The sequence below is a fragment of the Panulirus ornatus genome, chromosome 2 (genome assembly GCF_036320965.1).
Source record: "Panulirus ornatus isolate Po-2019 chromosome 2, ASM3632096v1, whole genome shotgun sequence".
Lineage (NCBI taxonomy): Eukaryota > Metazoa > Arthropoda > Malacostraca > Decapoda > Palinuridae > Panulirus > Panulirus ornatus.
In genome coordinates this window covers 28,271,854-28,286,570 of record NC_092225.1, presented here as the reverse complement: position 1 = coordinate 28,286,570, position 14,717 = coordinate 28,271,854, and the positions used below count along the sequence as shown (strand labels likewise).

The window sequence follows — 14,717 nt, the reverse complement described above, 5'->3', positions numbered from 1 at the left end:
AGTTGTAAAATAGGTACTCACAGGAGAAATTACTACAACACCCATAAAACACCTTTAACATTTGAGGGAGCAGACTTTGTGAAATTGATCGTGTGGGGCTTTCAGAAGAAAATGGATGATAAGGCGATAACCTGGTTTGTGTTATTTCAGGGACGAACCTCGGCGTTCTGAAACTGAAAAGGAGGAAATGAGCGACATTTAGAAAGAGAAATAGAACTTAACCAGGTTCCTGCCTCCCCAGTCTGAGATACTGCTCAAGTCTACATTGATAAGTGTTCAGTAAGAGAAAGAGAACGAGAATATAGAGTGAGGGCGGGGTAGGTAAAAGGGTTTGAATAATAGAGTGGCATCATCAGCCAGAGCCGGGAGACATCAAGAGAGGCAAAAGAGCTAAACATTTGGCCCCTCCACTACCTCGGAAAGATCAAGAATGTTGAGTGATGAGAATGTTGGACTGAAAATAACGTGTGTAAACAATAAAAATGAAAAACAAAAAGAGCTGCCTAGGGCAAAATTAGGCAAATCAAACCTAGTCCTTTTGAAGATTGGAAACAAAGTTTATTAAAAAGATACGATCAATCCTAATCTAGAGGGATACGTGATGATAAGCTGAGTAAGAGAAGGCAAAGGAGGTTGGGGTCAGGTCCTTTTAATAAGAGACAACATCAAGTTTTAAGAAATGCTAACAAAAGGTCCAACCAATCAGTAAATAATTGGAAAGGGCAACTGTATGAAGGAACTGCATGTTGGTGGTGCTATTAATAATCTTTCAGAGAACTGTCATGAACCAGATCAAACATACGAGGGTGAAAATGAGGAAAACGATAGGGGATGGAACGTGAAACAGTGAGACCTGCACTCCTCAGGGGAGGCAAAGATCTTTTAAAAAATGGAAGATTCCGATTTAAAAAGAGGAACTCCTCCCACACTGCTCTCCAGTCATCCCAGCACAGGTAGCTGGACACAAGTCTGTCTGGTGTCCAGGTCATGGACATTTTCCAGTCTCTGAATCCATTAATGACCACGACTGTGGGTCACCTTAACGTGGTAATAATTCAGTCATACCTTGAAAGACATTTCTGGATGTACTGGTGACGTAGCGGACGGCGATTGGCGGGCGAGGGGAGCCTGAGCGACCCGCCTTCTGTAGGAGAGGATAAAAGGGGACGGAAGGGCTGGGGGCGGGTGTGTTTGTTGCTGCAGCTGACGTGGGCGGCCGAGGCACCTGCCATACCCACCACATCTGGTCACACCACACCACAGGTACGTTAACCCTCTGATCACACCACACCACACCACACTCTGGTCACGCCACACCAACCTCACCTCACTCAGGTCGCACCACACCACACCTCACCTCACATAGGTCATACCACACCTCACTCTCGTCACACCATACCTCACTCAGTGATGGAGTCTTGACAACACCACACCTTCCTCCTCCTCCTCCTTATCCAGGGATGGAATTAGATCATTCTATCTAGCAAAAATTGACGCCTCATACTTCACATCCTCCTAGTCTGGATAGTTCACTGCAATCATAGTCTCAGTCACTGTTGAAAATATTAGTCTACGGAGTTTTATCTGCCTGATCATTTGTAATCCTGACAAGTTAGACATAAACTAAGGATGTGTACAACTGATGTGCGAGGAGGTGGCTCTGTCAGCCAACCCGGGTCACTGAACTCCAAGGCAATGGATCACCAATCACTGTTGATCACCTGCCCTCACCACGTCGAACGCTACAAATATAAATCAGACCTTATTTCAACATTTCTTTTCTGCCGTTCGTAGAGGCTACTACCCTACCTGGCCTCCGACTCTGCCATGTTGTAACTGCGAGTTAAGACGTCTGGTCAAGTGAGAGAGGTGTCTGGTCTGATCAGGCTGGTATCCCGGTGTGGGCAGGACTGGGTGTGGGAAGGATCGTAGCAGCAGGTTCACGGGAGGCAACACCCGGCCATCACCTGCGTACTGAGGAAGTGGCTGGCTTCACCACCATCCTGGTCTGTAACGGAGGTACCTGACCCCACGCCACACCCTTACAATAACACTTCATCAGCCAAATCAACTCCACCTAACTTGTATATTTACATACCATCCAGTTGCTGGGTTGTACATATGTAAAAAAAAAAAATTCATTTTCTCCTTTACGTTGGAGGCTCCAGTCACCAATGAAAATCCACATAAAGACCGGACCTTAATTGAAATACAGAAAAGATTATGAAAGAGGGGATGAAGAAGTAACAAGGGAAAGTATCTACCAAATTTGGAGGAAGTGGAAAACCCTGTATTTTCAAAATGTGACAGTGACTGGAGGGTGTGGTGGGGCCAGGTAATTGCAAGAGGCAGTGGGGTGGATGGCGTAGTGAGGCCAGGAACCGAAGGCAGAACCAGTGTGGTCATGAGGGGTGGTCGGTGTGATGGACGAAATATCTGACGTGCGAAATAAGAGACATCAGACCGGGGGCGCATGCACTCGTGCAGTGCATAGGGAGACCCGTTGCCTGGCAAGTCAATTATTTCGCAAGGTGATCAACTGTCCAGTTCGTCCTGTGGTGATATCAAATACTAATTAATTCGACGCTTGTCTGTCGAATTTTATTTGTATGGAATATTCCTGTTCACAGCACAGACGCTGCTGGCGGCTTCTGAGCAACGGCGACTCTGGGCTGTAGCATGAAGAGCGGTGCCTCTCGCTCGTCAAATAGCTTATAGTGACGGAAGAATCTTAAACGAAAGGTTATTTCATGCAGATTAAACTAATACGGTGGAATTTATTGACAGAACGTGTATCGTGGCGAGTCCTTGCAACTAGATCCAACAAGCAGGTCCGACTCTCTCTCGTGTTATGATTATTTTAGTCTTCCCTTCTCTCTTTTTTCTTCTTTGTTTTCTGTTAAAGGAATACAGACTATAACCCATAAGGTAAAGGTTTCAAGGGGACTGCTTCACTGCAGGGTGCATCCTTCATCGTATCAGTGCCATGAGATGCAAAATATTAATTAAATTACTGTAAATGGCCAAGTGCTGTAAACAGAACAAGTAAACAACATTTGGCATTACGCATGACAGTTACTGGCAACACAGGTCTAATATATCATAGCGTAAGTCTTGATTTAACACAAGACGAAAATATATCGGTCATTCATTTCGCATCGTCAAATATTTCGCTCTTAATTACCCTATGTAGATATCTGTCGCGTTACGGCGGTTCATATTATTTCGTTGTACACCGGGAGTTCCTTCAGACGTGCTGCCACAACCATGGCATCAGCCATTGACCCCAGAGTATTACACATCCTCCCTCGCTAGAGATAACCCAGGCTGAGACATTGGCCTGCTCAGAGGTGCCCCTTTCTTGGCATGAAAATGGCCACCTACAAGAAGTTGTTGCCCGGCCTTCCCAACACTATAGATCACCGCTTGTGGAAACTTCCTTGACTGGGTCCACCAACCTTCAAAAGTATATGGAATTATAAAGCAAAAGTATTAGATTTTGGAGGCAGAGACTCCCTTAGTTAGAGTGCCGAATTTTGGAGGTGAAAAAAACAAAAATACCTGCATGAAGCGTACACAGCTTCATATTTAGCAGGCTGAGAAGTGTGATTCAGTTTCGGATTTTAGGGATTTCGGATGTGTGACGTAGAACTGTACACTGCGTTAGGAGCCATTACAAACATGTACCAAAAGTCCTCAAAACTTGTAGGCTCGGGACGTAGGAGCTATGTAGCTGCTGCAGCGTTTGTTGGTTGCGATACCCGAGGTATAGCAAGCTAAAATATATGAGCTACTGAACGACCTGGCGCTATAACATTCGAATGCAAGTTTCTTGTTCGTGAAGGACCCCATACACCCCAGGGCTGGCTGACATCCCAGTCCTTCGACGCGACCTGCAATCACACAGGATCGAGATGTGGGCTAACAGCTTCCCCTTTAGATGAACCGGAGTCCTGCAATCCTACATCACGAAGGATCCTTAAGTACCTGATGTTCTCGACGCTGGAACCTTTACAATAACGCTGCGTGGAACAGTGGGAACACATGGTCGCGGCACATGGGAATGACGCAGGGTCCAAAACCAGGGGACACAACACGAGAGATCACAAGAGTCTTCTGTGTAACAACACAACAGATCCACCCAGAGATGTTGACACGTTTGAACTGTTTCTGTTCTCCGCCAGTAGGGGGCAGGTTGCGTGTCTATTACCTCACAACTGTCTACTTCCCCTCGACTGTCTACTTTCTCTCAACTGTTTACTTCCTCACAACTGTCTACTTCCTCACAAGTCTACTTCCTCATAAAGTGTCTACTTCCTCTCAACTGCTTACTTTCTCACAACTATCTACTTCCTCTCAACTGTTTACTTTCTCTCAACTATCTACTTCCTTTCAACTGTCTACTTCTCAACGATCTACTTCCTCTCAACTGTCTACTTCCTCTCAACTGTTTACTTTCTCACAACTGTCTACTTCCTCATAAACTGACTACCTCCTCACAACTGTCTACTTCCTCATAAACTGTCTACTTCCTCTCAACTGTCGTCTCTCACGTACACATCTCTGTGTAACGGTACACTTTTAAACATCTTCCATCATGTCAAAGAATATGACTCGAACCGATCCGTCATAAGTGAGAACGTCAAACTCTGCCAGTGTAAATGTAAACCGTAAGTCTAATGTAAACTCTGTAAACCGCAGAGTTCTCAAGATCTGTGCCAAGTGGAAGCCGAGATTGAAGATGTGTCGTATTCCCATGTGTTAAGAGTTCATGCCCACTTCTCGTAATTCAATCAGGGAAGCAAAATATTGAGAGAGAGAGAGAGAGAGAGAGAGAGAGAGAGAGAGAGAGAGAGAGAGAGAGAGAGAGAGAGAGAGAGAGAGAGAGAGAGAGAGAGCACAAATTGCACAAACTGGACTACATCTTCCGAAAGATATGACTTTCGTGTTTTAAATTAACTATGAGACAAGACGTGTGTGTGTGTGTGTGTGTGTGTGTGTGTGTGTGTGTGTGTGTGTGTGTGTGATATCTACGTAATGAAATATCGCGTAATACCTATTTATTTACATGTAATTTGTATAAGTTCTTATAGCCTTTCACGGAAGACAGTCCTTGCCCTAATGTCTGCAGGCAAGTACATTCCATATTCCTCCGGTGAAAGTATATATATATATATATATATATATATATATATATATATATATATATATATATATGAGTGGATGGGCCATTTCTTCGTCTGTTTCCTGGCGCTCCTTTGTTGACGCGGAAAACGGCGATCAAGAATAATCAAATATATATATATATATATATATATATATATATATATATATATATATATATATATATATATATTTCTCTTTCAAACTATTCGCCATTTCCCGCGTTAGCGAGGTAGCGTTAAGAACAGAGGACTGGGCCTCTGAGGGAATATCCTCACCTGGCCCCCTTCTCTGCTCCTTCTTTTGGAAAATTAAAAAAAAAAAACAAAAAAAAAACGAGAGGGGAGGATTTCCAGCCCCCCGCTCCCTCCCCTTTTAGTCGCCTTCTACGACACGCAGGGAATACGTGGGAAGTATTCTTTCTCCCCTATCCCCAGGGATAATATATATATATATATATATATATATATATATATATATATATATATATATATATATATATATATATATATATTTTAATTTTCCAAAACAAGGAACATAGAAGGGGGCCAGGTGAGGATATTCCCTCCAAGGCCCAGTCCTCTGTTCTTAACGCTACCTCGCTAACGCGGGAAATGGCGAATAGTTTGAAAAAAGAAAGAAAAGATATATATATATATATATATATATATATATATATATATATATATATATATATATATAAACTAGTCTGAGCCAGGCATCCATTTCATCGACCAACCCCTAAGAGTTGGATGAACAGCTGGGTTGACTGTGGACCGATTGCCGCAAACCAGGACTCCATCCAATGCGCTCGACCCAGGCCGGCCGGACGCGCCAACACAATGGTCCTAGCCTGGCCCGTGACTTGACCCGCCAGGGTTGCAGAAAGGTCTGCGGATGATCTCCGTTAATGCCCGGGGATGGGTAGCGCCGGCATCAAAGAATAGCTAAAGTGACAGAAGAAATGTTTGGAGGAGCGTCCTGGGAATGAAACAGGTGCTGCACTTGTGTTACACTACAGCCAGAAAAAAAATAAGCTTTAGATTTACAAATTGATAATAACAATGTTTCTGGTGAAAAATAAGCTCTTCTTTCAGATGAAATAGGCTCTTCCTTCAGGTGAAAACAGGCTCTTCCTTCAGGTGAAAATAGGCTCTTCTTTCAGATGAATTAAACTCTTTTTTGTGTGTGTGAAAAAGGGACTCTTCTTTCAGTTGATAATAAGGTGTTTGATGTGAAAAAGAAGCTCTTCCTTCAGGTGAAATTAGGCTCTTCTTTCAGGTGAAAATAAGCTCCACTTTAAATTGAAAATAAGCTCTTCTATTCATTATAAACACCTAATTCTGGTGAAAATAAGCTCTTCTTACAGGTAGAACACGTTCTTTCTGTGGGCTTGGGAGGTATATAGATTTAGTGTGGGCGTGAGAAGGTAGGAAGGGCTTGACGTGGGCGTGAGAAGGTAGGAAGGGCTTGGCGTGGGCGTGAGAGGGTAGGAAGGGCTTGGTGTGGGCGTGGAAAGGTATATATATTTGGTGTGGGCGTGAGAAGGTAGGAAGGGCTTGGTGTGGGCTTGGGAAGGTATATAGATTTGGTGTGGGCGTGGTGTGGTAGTAAGGGTTGTTGTGGGGGTGGGAAGGTAGTAAGAGCTTGGCGGGGTTGTGGAAAGGTATACAAGCTTTGTGTGGAGGGCCTGGCGTGGGCGTGGGAGGGTGAGGATGTGGTGTGGGTAAAGGGAAAAAATCGCGTTGATACGGGTGTCAATGGGCGTGGGCGTGGGAAGGTGAGGATAAAGGGAAAAAATCGCGTTGATACGGGTGCCAATGGGCGTGCGAGTGGGCGTGCGGGCGGACCTGGGGCCAGCCTCATCCCAACCCGACCCGTCACCCACAACTGGCATCATAAACTCTTGCGGTCTACGAGGCGGGAGACGTGTTACATAAGAATAAACACCCCAGGAGCGGGAGCTGCCTCCCCCAGCTCACCGTGGATCGTCCATATCTCCCACCCTCCCCCGTACCCCCAGGGGGCCGGCGCTCCCCTCCTCCCTCCCTCACACACCAAACAAATGAGGTCTGGTGTAGAGTGAATGAGAATGACGTGTCTGACTACTAATTCTACAGCCTGGGCCCCTTGCTTCCCCAGCACACGTTAATTTGCTCCAGTTTCTGGTCACGCTCCTCATCTACCACACGCTGGAAACTTTTTTTTTCTTTTCCTCTCTTACTTCGTCTCTGAAGGATTAATTTGTCTTTGACGGAGGTGTGTGTGTGTGTGTGTGTGTGTGTGTGTGTGTACGCGGGGACGACCTGACGACTCTCTCAGGGAGCCCACGCGATGTGAATGAATAACCAACCACCAGGTCTTGAGGCGGACCCACAACGCGGCCAAGAGCAGACGCACTCTTGAAGACACGGTCTATCTACGATTCATGGGTATGAAGATGCTGTGGTCTCTGACCTCACCTCTTTTGGGGGTCAGGTCAAAGGTCGTGCTCAAGAGGTCACGGACCCCTCCACCCCTCACCCTCCACACCATAGCTTAGCTTTCAACCCGTGTCGACTGTGTTGAAGGGTAATATACCCTTCTATGTGACAATCTATGATACACAATCATAACATGTCAATTAGTACAGAAAGAACCAATTTGATAAAAATCCTTAAAAGACATGATGTTGAGACGTGAAAAAGGAGGCAATAAATACAGGAAACGCTGACGGTATCATTAAAATAAACACACAGGAAACCGGATGATAGAACAAGATATATCATTCCACATGATAATTTCTGAGAGCGAAGGAGAAGTCGCATGTGTTCTGCCAACTGAACAACCCCACCACTGTGACAACAACATAAGTTACTGATGAGGAAAAATCTTTGAGAAAACTCTATGAAAAACTGCAAACAACCTGTAGAGTCGTTATCCATACCACAACAAGTTTTCAACATGAACGCGCAATTTTCGTTGACTATCTAAAAAGACACACGAATCTTTTTTTTCTTTTTGCATTTTTCAACATATTCCCCATTAATCTCAACGTATCTTTGTTCCACTTGTCTCTTGAGCGCGTTGAATCCTAGTCTTTTTACGGGGTTCTCCCGCCTGCCTGCTAGTCAAATCAAGCCTCAGTGGCCACTATATTAAGATCCTCGTCATATTCCTCAAAGCGGCGACCACGTAAGTGCGACCTGAACCATTTGGTAAACAGTACATGACGGACGGACGTCTGGGGGTCAGGTCTGGGCTGTAGGGAAGATGGTCGTCATTTGCAACTACCCGCAGGAACAGTAGCTCGTGTCCCTTGCGTGTGGAACGGTACGCCGCCATGGAGGAAGCGACACACATCTCTGGCCAGTATTTCCCCCCGCCGTCTCTACGTTCATGACGCTGTTCAGTTTACGACTCGGGCAGTTGCAAGAGTCGCTTCCGATCGTTGTTTTACGTGGTATGCATTCAATCATCCACACGAAACCTTACGACCTCACTTGATCTACCCGATCCAGCTTGTTAGTGTGGCGTATGAAGGGTCACCATCACTGTACACCAGCAGCAGTCAGGAACAACCCTGCCTCACACACACACACACACACACACCTCTGGTTAAGAACTTCATGACTCTCCAATGATCAGGTTTGTGAATATCCACTAGTTTCTCACCGGTCACACTTCAGGCCCTCTAGGTAAGCTACAACTAACAACATATTAATGAAGTTAGCCCTACCTGTTATCTAATTGGATCACGTTCAAGACATAGACAGAACCTGCCACATCACTTCTGACCTCCCCCGCTGGCTAGCAATCACGGGTCACAACCAGTGTCCACACTCCCGATGCCCCCTTAAGTAACACTTTCTTGTGTGTCACAGTTCATCATAGTGCTTTCAATCCCACTAGCCTCCCATCTGACCAACAGTTGCCCTCCCATTTCCAGTAGTACTTCTTAACTGCTTTAGCACGACGGTATATGACCCTTAGGGGTGATGGCTTGGCCTCTGACCTCTTCCTCAAGGATCAGGTCGCAGGCCAAAGCATCATATCCAAGTCTGAGACCTCGTAGTCTAAGGATCTTGTCGCCAGGGTAAATACAAGAGCGTATATTATGCCAGGTGTTTTAGATATAAGACTCACTTGAGATCAAAGGGCCTTGTGTGATGTGATGTTATCCCTTCCTCAGGTTGTGCCAGTGTAGACCTGCCACACTCACCTGTGAGAGCCCATCTCTCCCCGGCCAGTGTAGGTGTGTGTGTGTGAAGGTGTGCGTAGCCATGATGAGGGTGGTACAGGGGTGTGTGGCACTACTGCCAGTCGTCATGTCCACCGTGCTCCTCCAGCTCGCGCCGGTCACAGGTCTCCGCTACCCACAGTCGCCAGACACCAGCCCCCAGCAGCTCCGTCAGTACCTACACGACGTCCCCCCTAGCGACCTTCACCACTCCCCTGACGACCACCCTACACCCTCCTGGCACAACAGTGCCAAACCCCAGGAGTACCACCTCGACGGCCTTCCCGACGACGGTCCCGAGACTCTTCCAACAGACTTCCCCCTGCAGCAGTACCTACAGGGTGGCCCCAGTGTCCTCCAGGATGGTGACACCATACAGCAATACCCCAGGACTACCTACCACGAGCCCGGCAGCTGGTGGCACCCGGCAGCCCCACACGCATCCCTCCCCAACGACCCCTACGCCCATCGCAACACCCACCATGCTTACGACAACACCAACGACGCCCTTCGCAACAGCCTCCACCTCTACGACGAGGACGAGGACGACGATGACGTTCATCCCAACAGCATCGCTGCCCAACAGGCGGCCGGCGAGGCGACCCATCACGACGTGGGCGACACCTACCGGAACCTGAGGGAGGGTGAGGCTGCAGGCGAGGAGGAAGAGCTGATGGCCTCCCCTATCCTCCCCTGCTGGCACTACCTGCCACCGGAGCCCACCTGGTGCCCCTCCATATTGTTCCAGGTGAGTCTCGCCAACACAAACTACCCTACATGGTAGCTGGCCCCTACACTACACCTCACATACAGATCTTACCGTTGAAATACAACAGACAGGGTCAACAGTACTGTTGGTCCCTTCACACAGACTCTGAGATCGAAGGGGAGAGCTTAAGCATTGGCGCTCAAACACAGACACCAGAGAGCTCAAGACAATGCCACTGGGATCTCAAACCCTGGGACCAAACACTGGTACTGGGACCAAACACCAGATCCACAGACTTTTCCATATGCGCTGATAACTAAGAAGGTATACGTCAGAAGTGGAGGGAACAAGGAAACCAAGGAGGTGGTGGAAGAGTGAAAATTTTCTGAGGGTTCGGGGGGGTCTCAACATGCAGGAAGGTGCAAGGTGTGCAAGGGATAGAGCTCATTGGAGCGACGTGGTACACAGGGCAAAGACGTGCTGTCAATGGGCTGAACCAGGGCATGTGAAGTGGTCGGAGGAAAACACAGAAAAGTCTGTGGATCTGGAGTGTGGATGTATGCTAATGGGGCCATTGCTTCGACACTGGAGAGAGAGAGAGAGAGAGAGAGAGAGAGAGAGAGAGAGAGAGAGAGAGAGAGAGAGAGAGAGAGAGAGAGAGAGGTATTACCAAGCCTTAGGTTGTAGGAACCTTTAAAAAGGTCATTGAGTAATGATAGATAAATGGATATATATATATATATATATATATATATATATATATATATATATATATATATCATATACCTCGGTTCCTTCCCCCAGGTGCTGGGTCATCAGCTAGCGCGAGCCTCCCGCCCCCCACAATCCTGGAGGTCACCCCCTACGCCCCGGGGCGTCCCCGAAGCCCTCCACTGGCTCAGGAAGCCTCCCTCCAAGCGATACCGTGAGTCACTCCTGCCCTTACTTTGTCTTTCTCTCTTCCCCCTCCCGTCTCCTGTCACACGCTCTCCCGTACTGACAATCTCCCCTCATTATAATCCCCCATTACGGCCTGGCTCGACGCCTTAATTCCCAACGCCGAAGGAGGAAAAAAAAAAAAAAATTATCCGCCTGACGAAGATTGTTTCCCGGGAGCTGCCCGCCTTCTCTCGTTAGTAACACGCCGCTGACGCTCTACCGCACTGCAAGCTGAAATTATTATCTTTTTCCCCCTTCATTACTCTCTAGATACTCATGGGGGCGTGTCTATAGATAGATCCGTTTATCGTTCTCTTCTTTTGTTTATGTTCTGCTGGACTGTAGACCCACGCTCTTCTGTCTGTACGTCCGTGTGTCTGTCATGTAAAACATCAACATTTACGACGAGTGTAAAGCAGGTACGTCACTCACTTAGGTTTTGAAAAGTACTCGATAAAGCTCCGGGCCAAAGGTCTACTAGTAATAGTTGATTCACGGGGTACAGGAGGGGATGTGCTTCGCTGGTCAGCAAACTGGTTGACAGGCCGCAAACAGCAGTGATAATACAGGTGGTGATGCCCGGGTACATAAAAAGGCAGGAAGGTCAGGTCGCTTAGGCCGAATGTCGTAAGCTCTGACCTCATTCCTTGTTGGTGGGCTGAGAGCGGCTTTGCTTGTGGTATGGGTCAGGTCATCTGTAATCACACCGGCATCTGCTGATCTGCCACAGCCGAACATCAGGTGTGGGTGTCGTGAGGCAATATATCACAGGGGCGAACGCAGGTTGGGATACCATACTCATTCCTCTGGGGATTTTTAAGTCAGGTGAGTGAACTCACCGATCATTCGTTAATGCTTTATTTGCTACATTACATTTATACCTGCTCGTATATCGTTTTTCATTCAAAAACCTTAAAAGTCACCTTACTAAATAACTTACTTCAGCTGACTCTTTAATTCTTAATAAAGAATGTAATTGAATCACTATTTTTTTTTCACAGTTGGCATCGAGTTGCCGGACTACATCGCCACCAGTTACTCCTCCATCAAGACTGATAACGCCCACTATCTCACCAAACTTCACCAGCTCAAACAACGCATGCGCAATGCTGGCAAGTAGGCACCCAAACACCCCCAACGCTGCCTGACGTATGATTACCGTTCCACTGGGAACATCTTTGTGCTGCATCTACATAATGTGGTTAACCCTACCGTGTAGTAAAGCGTCACCATACTTTTCCTCTGACAGAGAGTAAACTACCCACTTAGAAATATACACGTATATATATAACAATAGATTCGACCATTACTTATCTTTCAGTATGAACAATAATGTACAGTCGAAGTGCAACTAGAGGTACTGAAATGAAGACAGTGAATGTAAATGATTATTTCCTGTAAATATGCTCGTTGGAGGATTTGTAAAAAGTCCTCAATCGAATTAATGGTGGCCATAATACATCATAGAGCACAGAATCTTTATCTGATAAGGAGTCAACTGAGATGGAATGCTTGAGAGACTTGTAAATAATCATTAGCTACGTTTTTCGACTGTAAGGGAATCGTGTTATGTGCGACGACACATTCATGAACTCAACATCTGAAAACCTGCTAGATCATTCCTCGTACGATTCCATCGTTTACAAACTTCTGGTGAAACAGTTAATACCATTATAGATGAAACTTTATTGTGAATAGAGAATATAACATTTCTACCACCTGCTGCAGTGCATCCCCCCAAGTGTCCGGCAAAAATGTTGTGCCGTGAACCTAAACTGTTGACAGACCGTTTATATTCAGCGTCTGGCGGGAGAACTGTCCAGACGATTTGGTTGAGTGGCAGGACAAGTGATTCCAAATGGCGACACTGTTGCTCCTGGGGGAAATATACAAAAGTACTTCTTGGTTATCAGGGGGTCTTGTACCACGACAGGGTGGCCGCTCTGCAACCCATCGCTAGTTTCCCGATGAGACGCAATAATGAAATCGACGACTTATTGAAAATCGAATCAAAGATTACCTTTTCACGTTAACTTTGTTGGTTCTGGTCCCGATAATTCCACCTCAGCAGCATGTGCTCTGTTCTGAAGCTTTCCATTATACTTATACTCACCCCTCCCCCCTCCACCTTTAACGTTGATACATCCCCAAGATCCAAACTTATGTCGATCTTCACATCAGTAAAGAAGACAGGGGTCTCGCACTGGGCCCGTGACGTCCACTGTGTTTGCCTTTCCTGACCCGCTGGCCGGAGGGGTGTATATAGGTAGGCTGGAACCTCTGGTCAGCGGGTGTACAAGGTACGGCAATTTCATCACAAGTTATTTAAATCATTCTGGCTGTACGTTCCATATTGTGTGGGCAGGACGTTTTAACGTCACATTTCCCCTTCTATTCATGGAAATGGCTTTCGTTGCGTCAACAGTTCTGCCAGAAATGGACAAACGTCCCGTTAAACAAGCCGTATGATGGCCTATCTACCAATGGTCATGGTCAAGGAACATGCTGTCGTACTTAAGGGATTCGTATCAAATTTCACGGGCAGGTAATACAGTACTCAACACATGACGCCACTTCCGCCCCCGAGAGCAAGTGTGTGCCACATTGGAATGCAATATGGGCACTGCAGACGTCAAATTGACTGAGCTTGGCAGCAGACAATCCCCGCTCGGAGGTAACTAGCTTTAAGTTGCCAAACAATCCCTAGTAATGCACGTGTTCCCGAGCACACCAGCAGCAATTATAAGCCTGACAATATATTACCACGAAAAAACATGATACCGCAATATTCTGTACTCCTACGAATGTGAACACTGTAACCTGAGTGATCTCTGTAACCTAAACCCTAGTAATCTGTATTTGTATTTGATGCGGACGAATGCGGTTAACAAGTGTGTGCAAATCAAGACGCAATACTGTTAGTATAACAATAAAGTCGTTGGTATATTTGCCTTTCTCTTAATCGCATTCCTCACAGGTCCTCTTACCAACTTCACGTCTGCCTGGTACACCCATGCTCATCCCAGACCAGTGGAGCTGCCACAGTCACCAGAACCATTGGAGTGCAACGCAACCCAGGCGAGGATACGATGTTATGATTAGTCAGATCTCAGCCTAGCTCGACTAACTGTCGTTTTATGACGGTCCTACCCCACAGGACAAGACTACCAACCCTACCAACTTGTATTGTCAGTTGATAAACTGAATCATCATTGTCTACACTTTTCAGGAAATTTGAATGTTATAAACCAAAGACTCTCTATATAGTCTTTGGTTACAAATAGCCATTCCTTAACTCACATGACACTGCCTGCCACTTTGATCAGGACTGGCCAGACTATGTCCCTAGAAGTGCTAAGGTATTTCATCAGGTGCACAGTAGAGACTCGTACAATTCTAATGATCTTTAAGCAACTTCAAATCCAAAAGTAGTTTCAACAGAGGAAAGAGTCTTCGAAGAATAGGGAAAAGGGAAGAGAGGCCATAATTTACACAGACTGCTCTTACTGACCGCTGTTTCGTAATGACGCCACAAATAATAATAATGCACTAGGGAAAAAAATCATTTCAAAAAAGGGTGATCATCCCTGCCCCCCTCATTACGGCCTGTTTCCGCGTTGCACATATTAAATTTTTCCGTTACGATTACGGATCAAAGACTTTCTCAAACTTTACGAAATTTAGCTG

The 14,717-nt window shown here is 46.2% G+C and overlaps 1 protein-coding gene across 2 annotated transcripts; it reads left to right on the top strand.

Annotated features, from left to right (window-relative positions):
• The first annotated feature begins 1,154 nt into the window (after positions 1-1,154).
• On the top strand, positions 1,155-14,690 carry LOC139752720 (uncharacterized). Of its 2 annotated transcripts, XM_071668552.1 has the most exons (4): positions 1,155-1,263; positions 9,335-10,130; positions 10,896-11,016; positions 12,032-14,688. In XM_071668552.1, the coding sequence occupies exons 2-4, from the start codon at positions 9,426-9,428 to the stop codon at positions 12,148-12,150; spliced, it is 945 nt and encodes a 314-aa protein (XP_071524653.1). In that variant the 5' UTR covers positions 1,155-1,263; positions 9,335-9,425; the 3' UTR covers positions 12,151-14,688. The 2 variants fall into 2 exon arrangements, with proteins under 2 accessions (XP_071524653.1, XP_071524663.1); XM_071668562.1 differs by lacking the exon at positions 10,896-11,016 and having other exon boundaries at positions 12,032-14,690.
• The last annotated feature ends 27 nt before the right edge of the window (positions 14,691-14,717 follow it).

What these genes read in the sequence shown, in the direction of transcription:
- LOC139752720 (XM_071668552.1), top strand. Translation starts at nt 9,426, where the DNA reads ATGATGAGGGTGGTACAGGGGTGTGTGGCACTACTGCCAGTCGTCATG. An exon ending in GCCCCTCCATATTGTTCCAG is followed by an intron (nt 10,131 to 10,895) that starts GTGAGTCTCGCC and finishes TCCTTCCCCCAG; the next exon opens with GTGCTGGGTCATCAGCTAGC. An exon ending in GCCTCCCTCCAAGCGATACC is followed by an intron (nt 11,017 to 12,031) that starts GTGAGTCACTCC and finishes TTTTTTTCACAG; the next exon opens with TTGGCATCGAGTTGCCGGAC.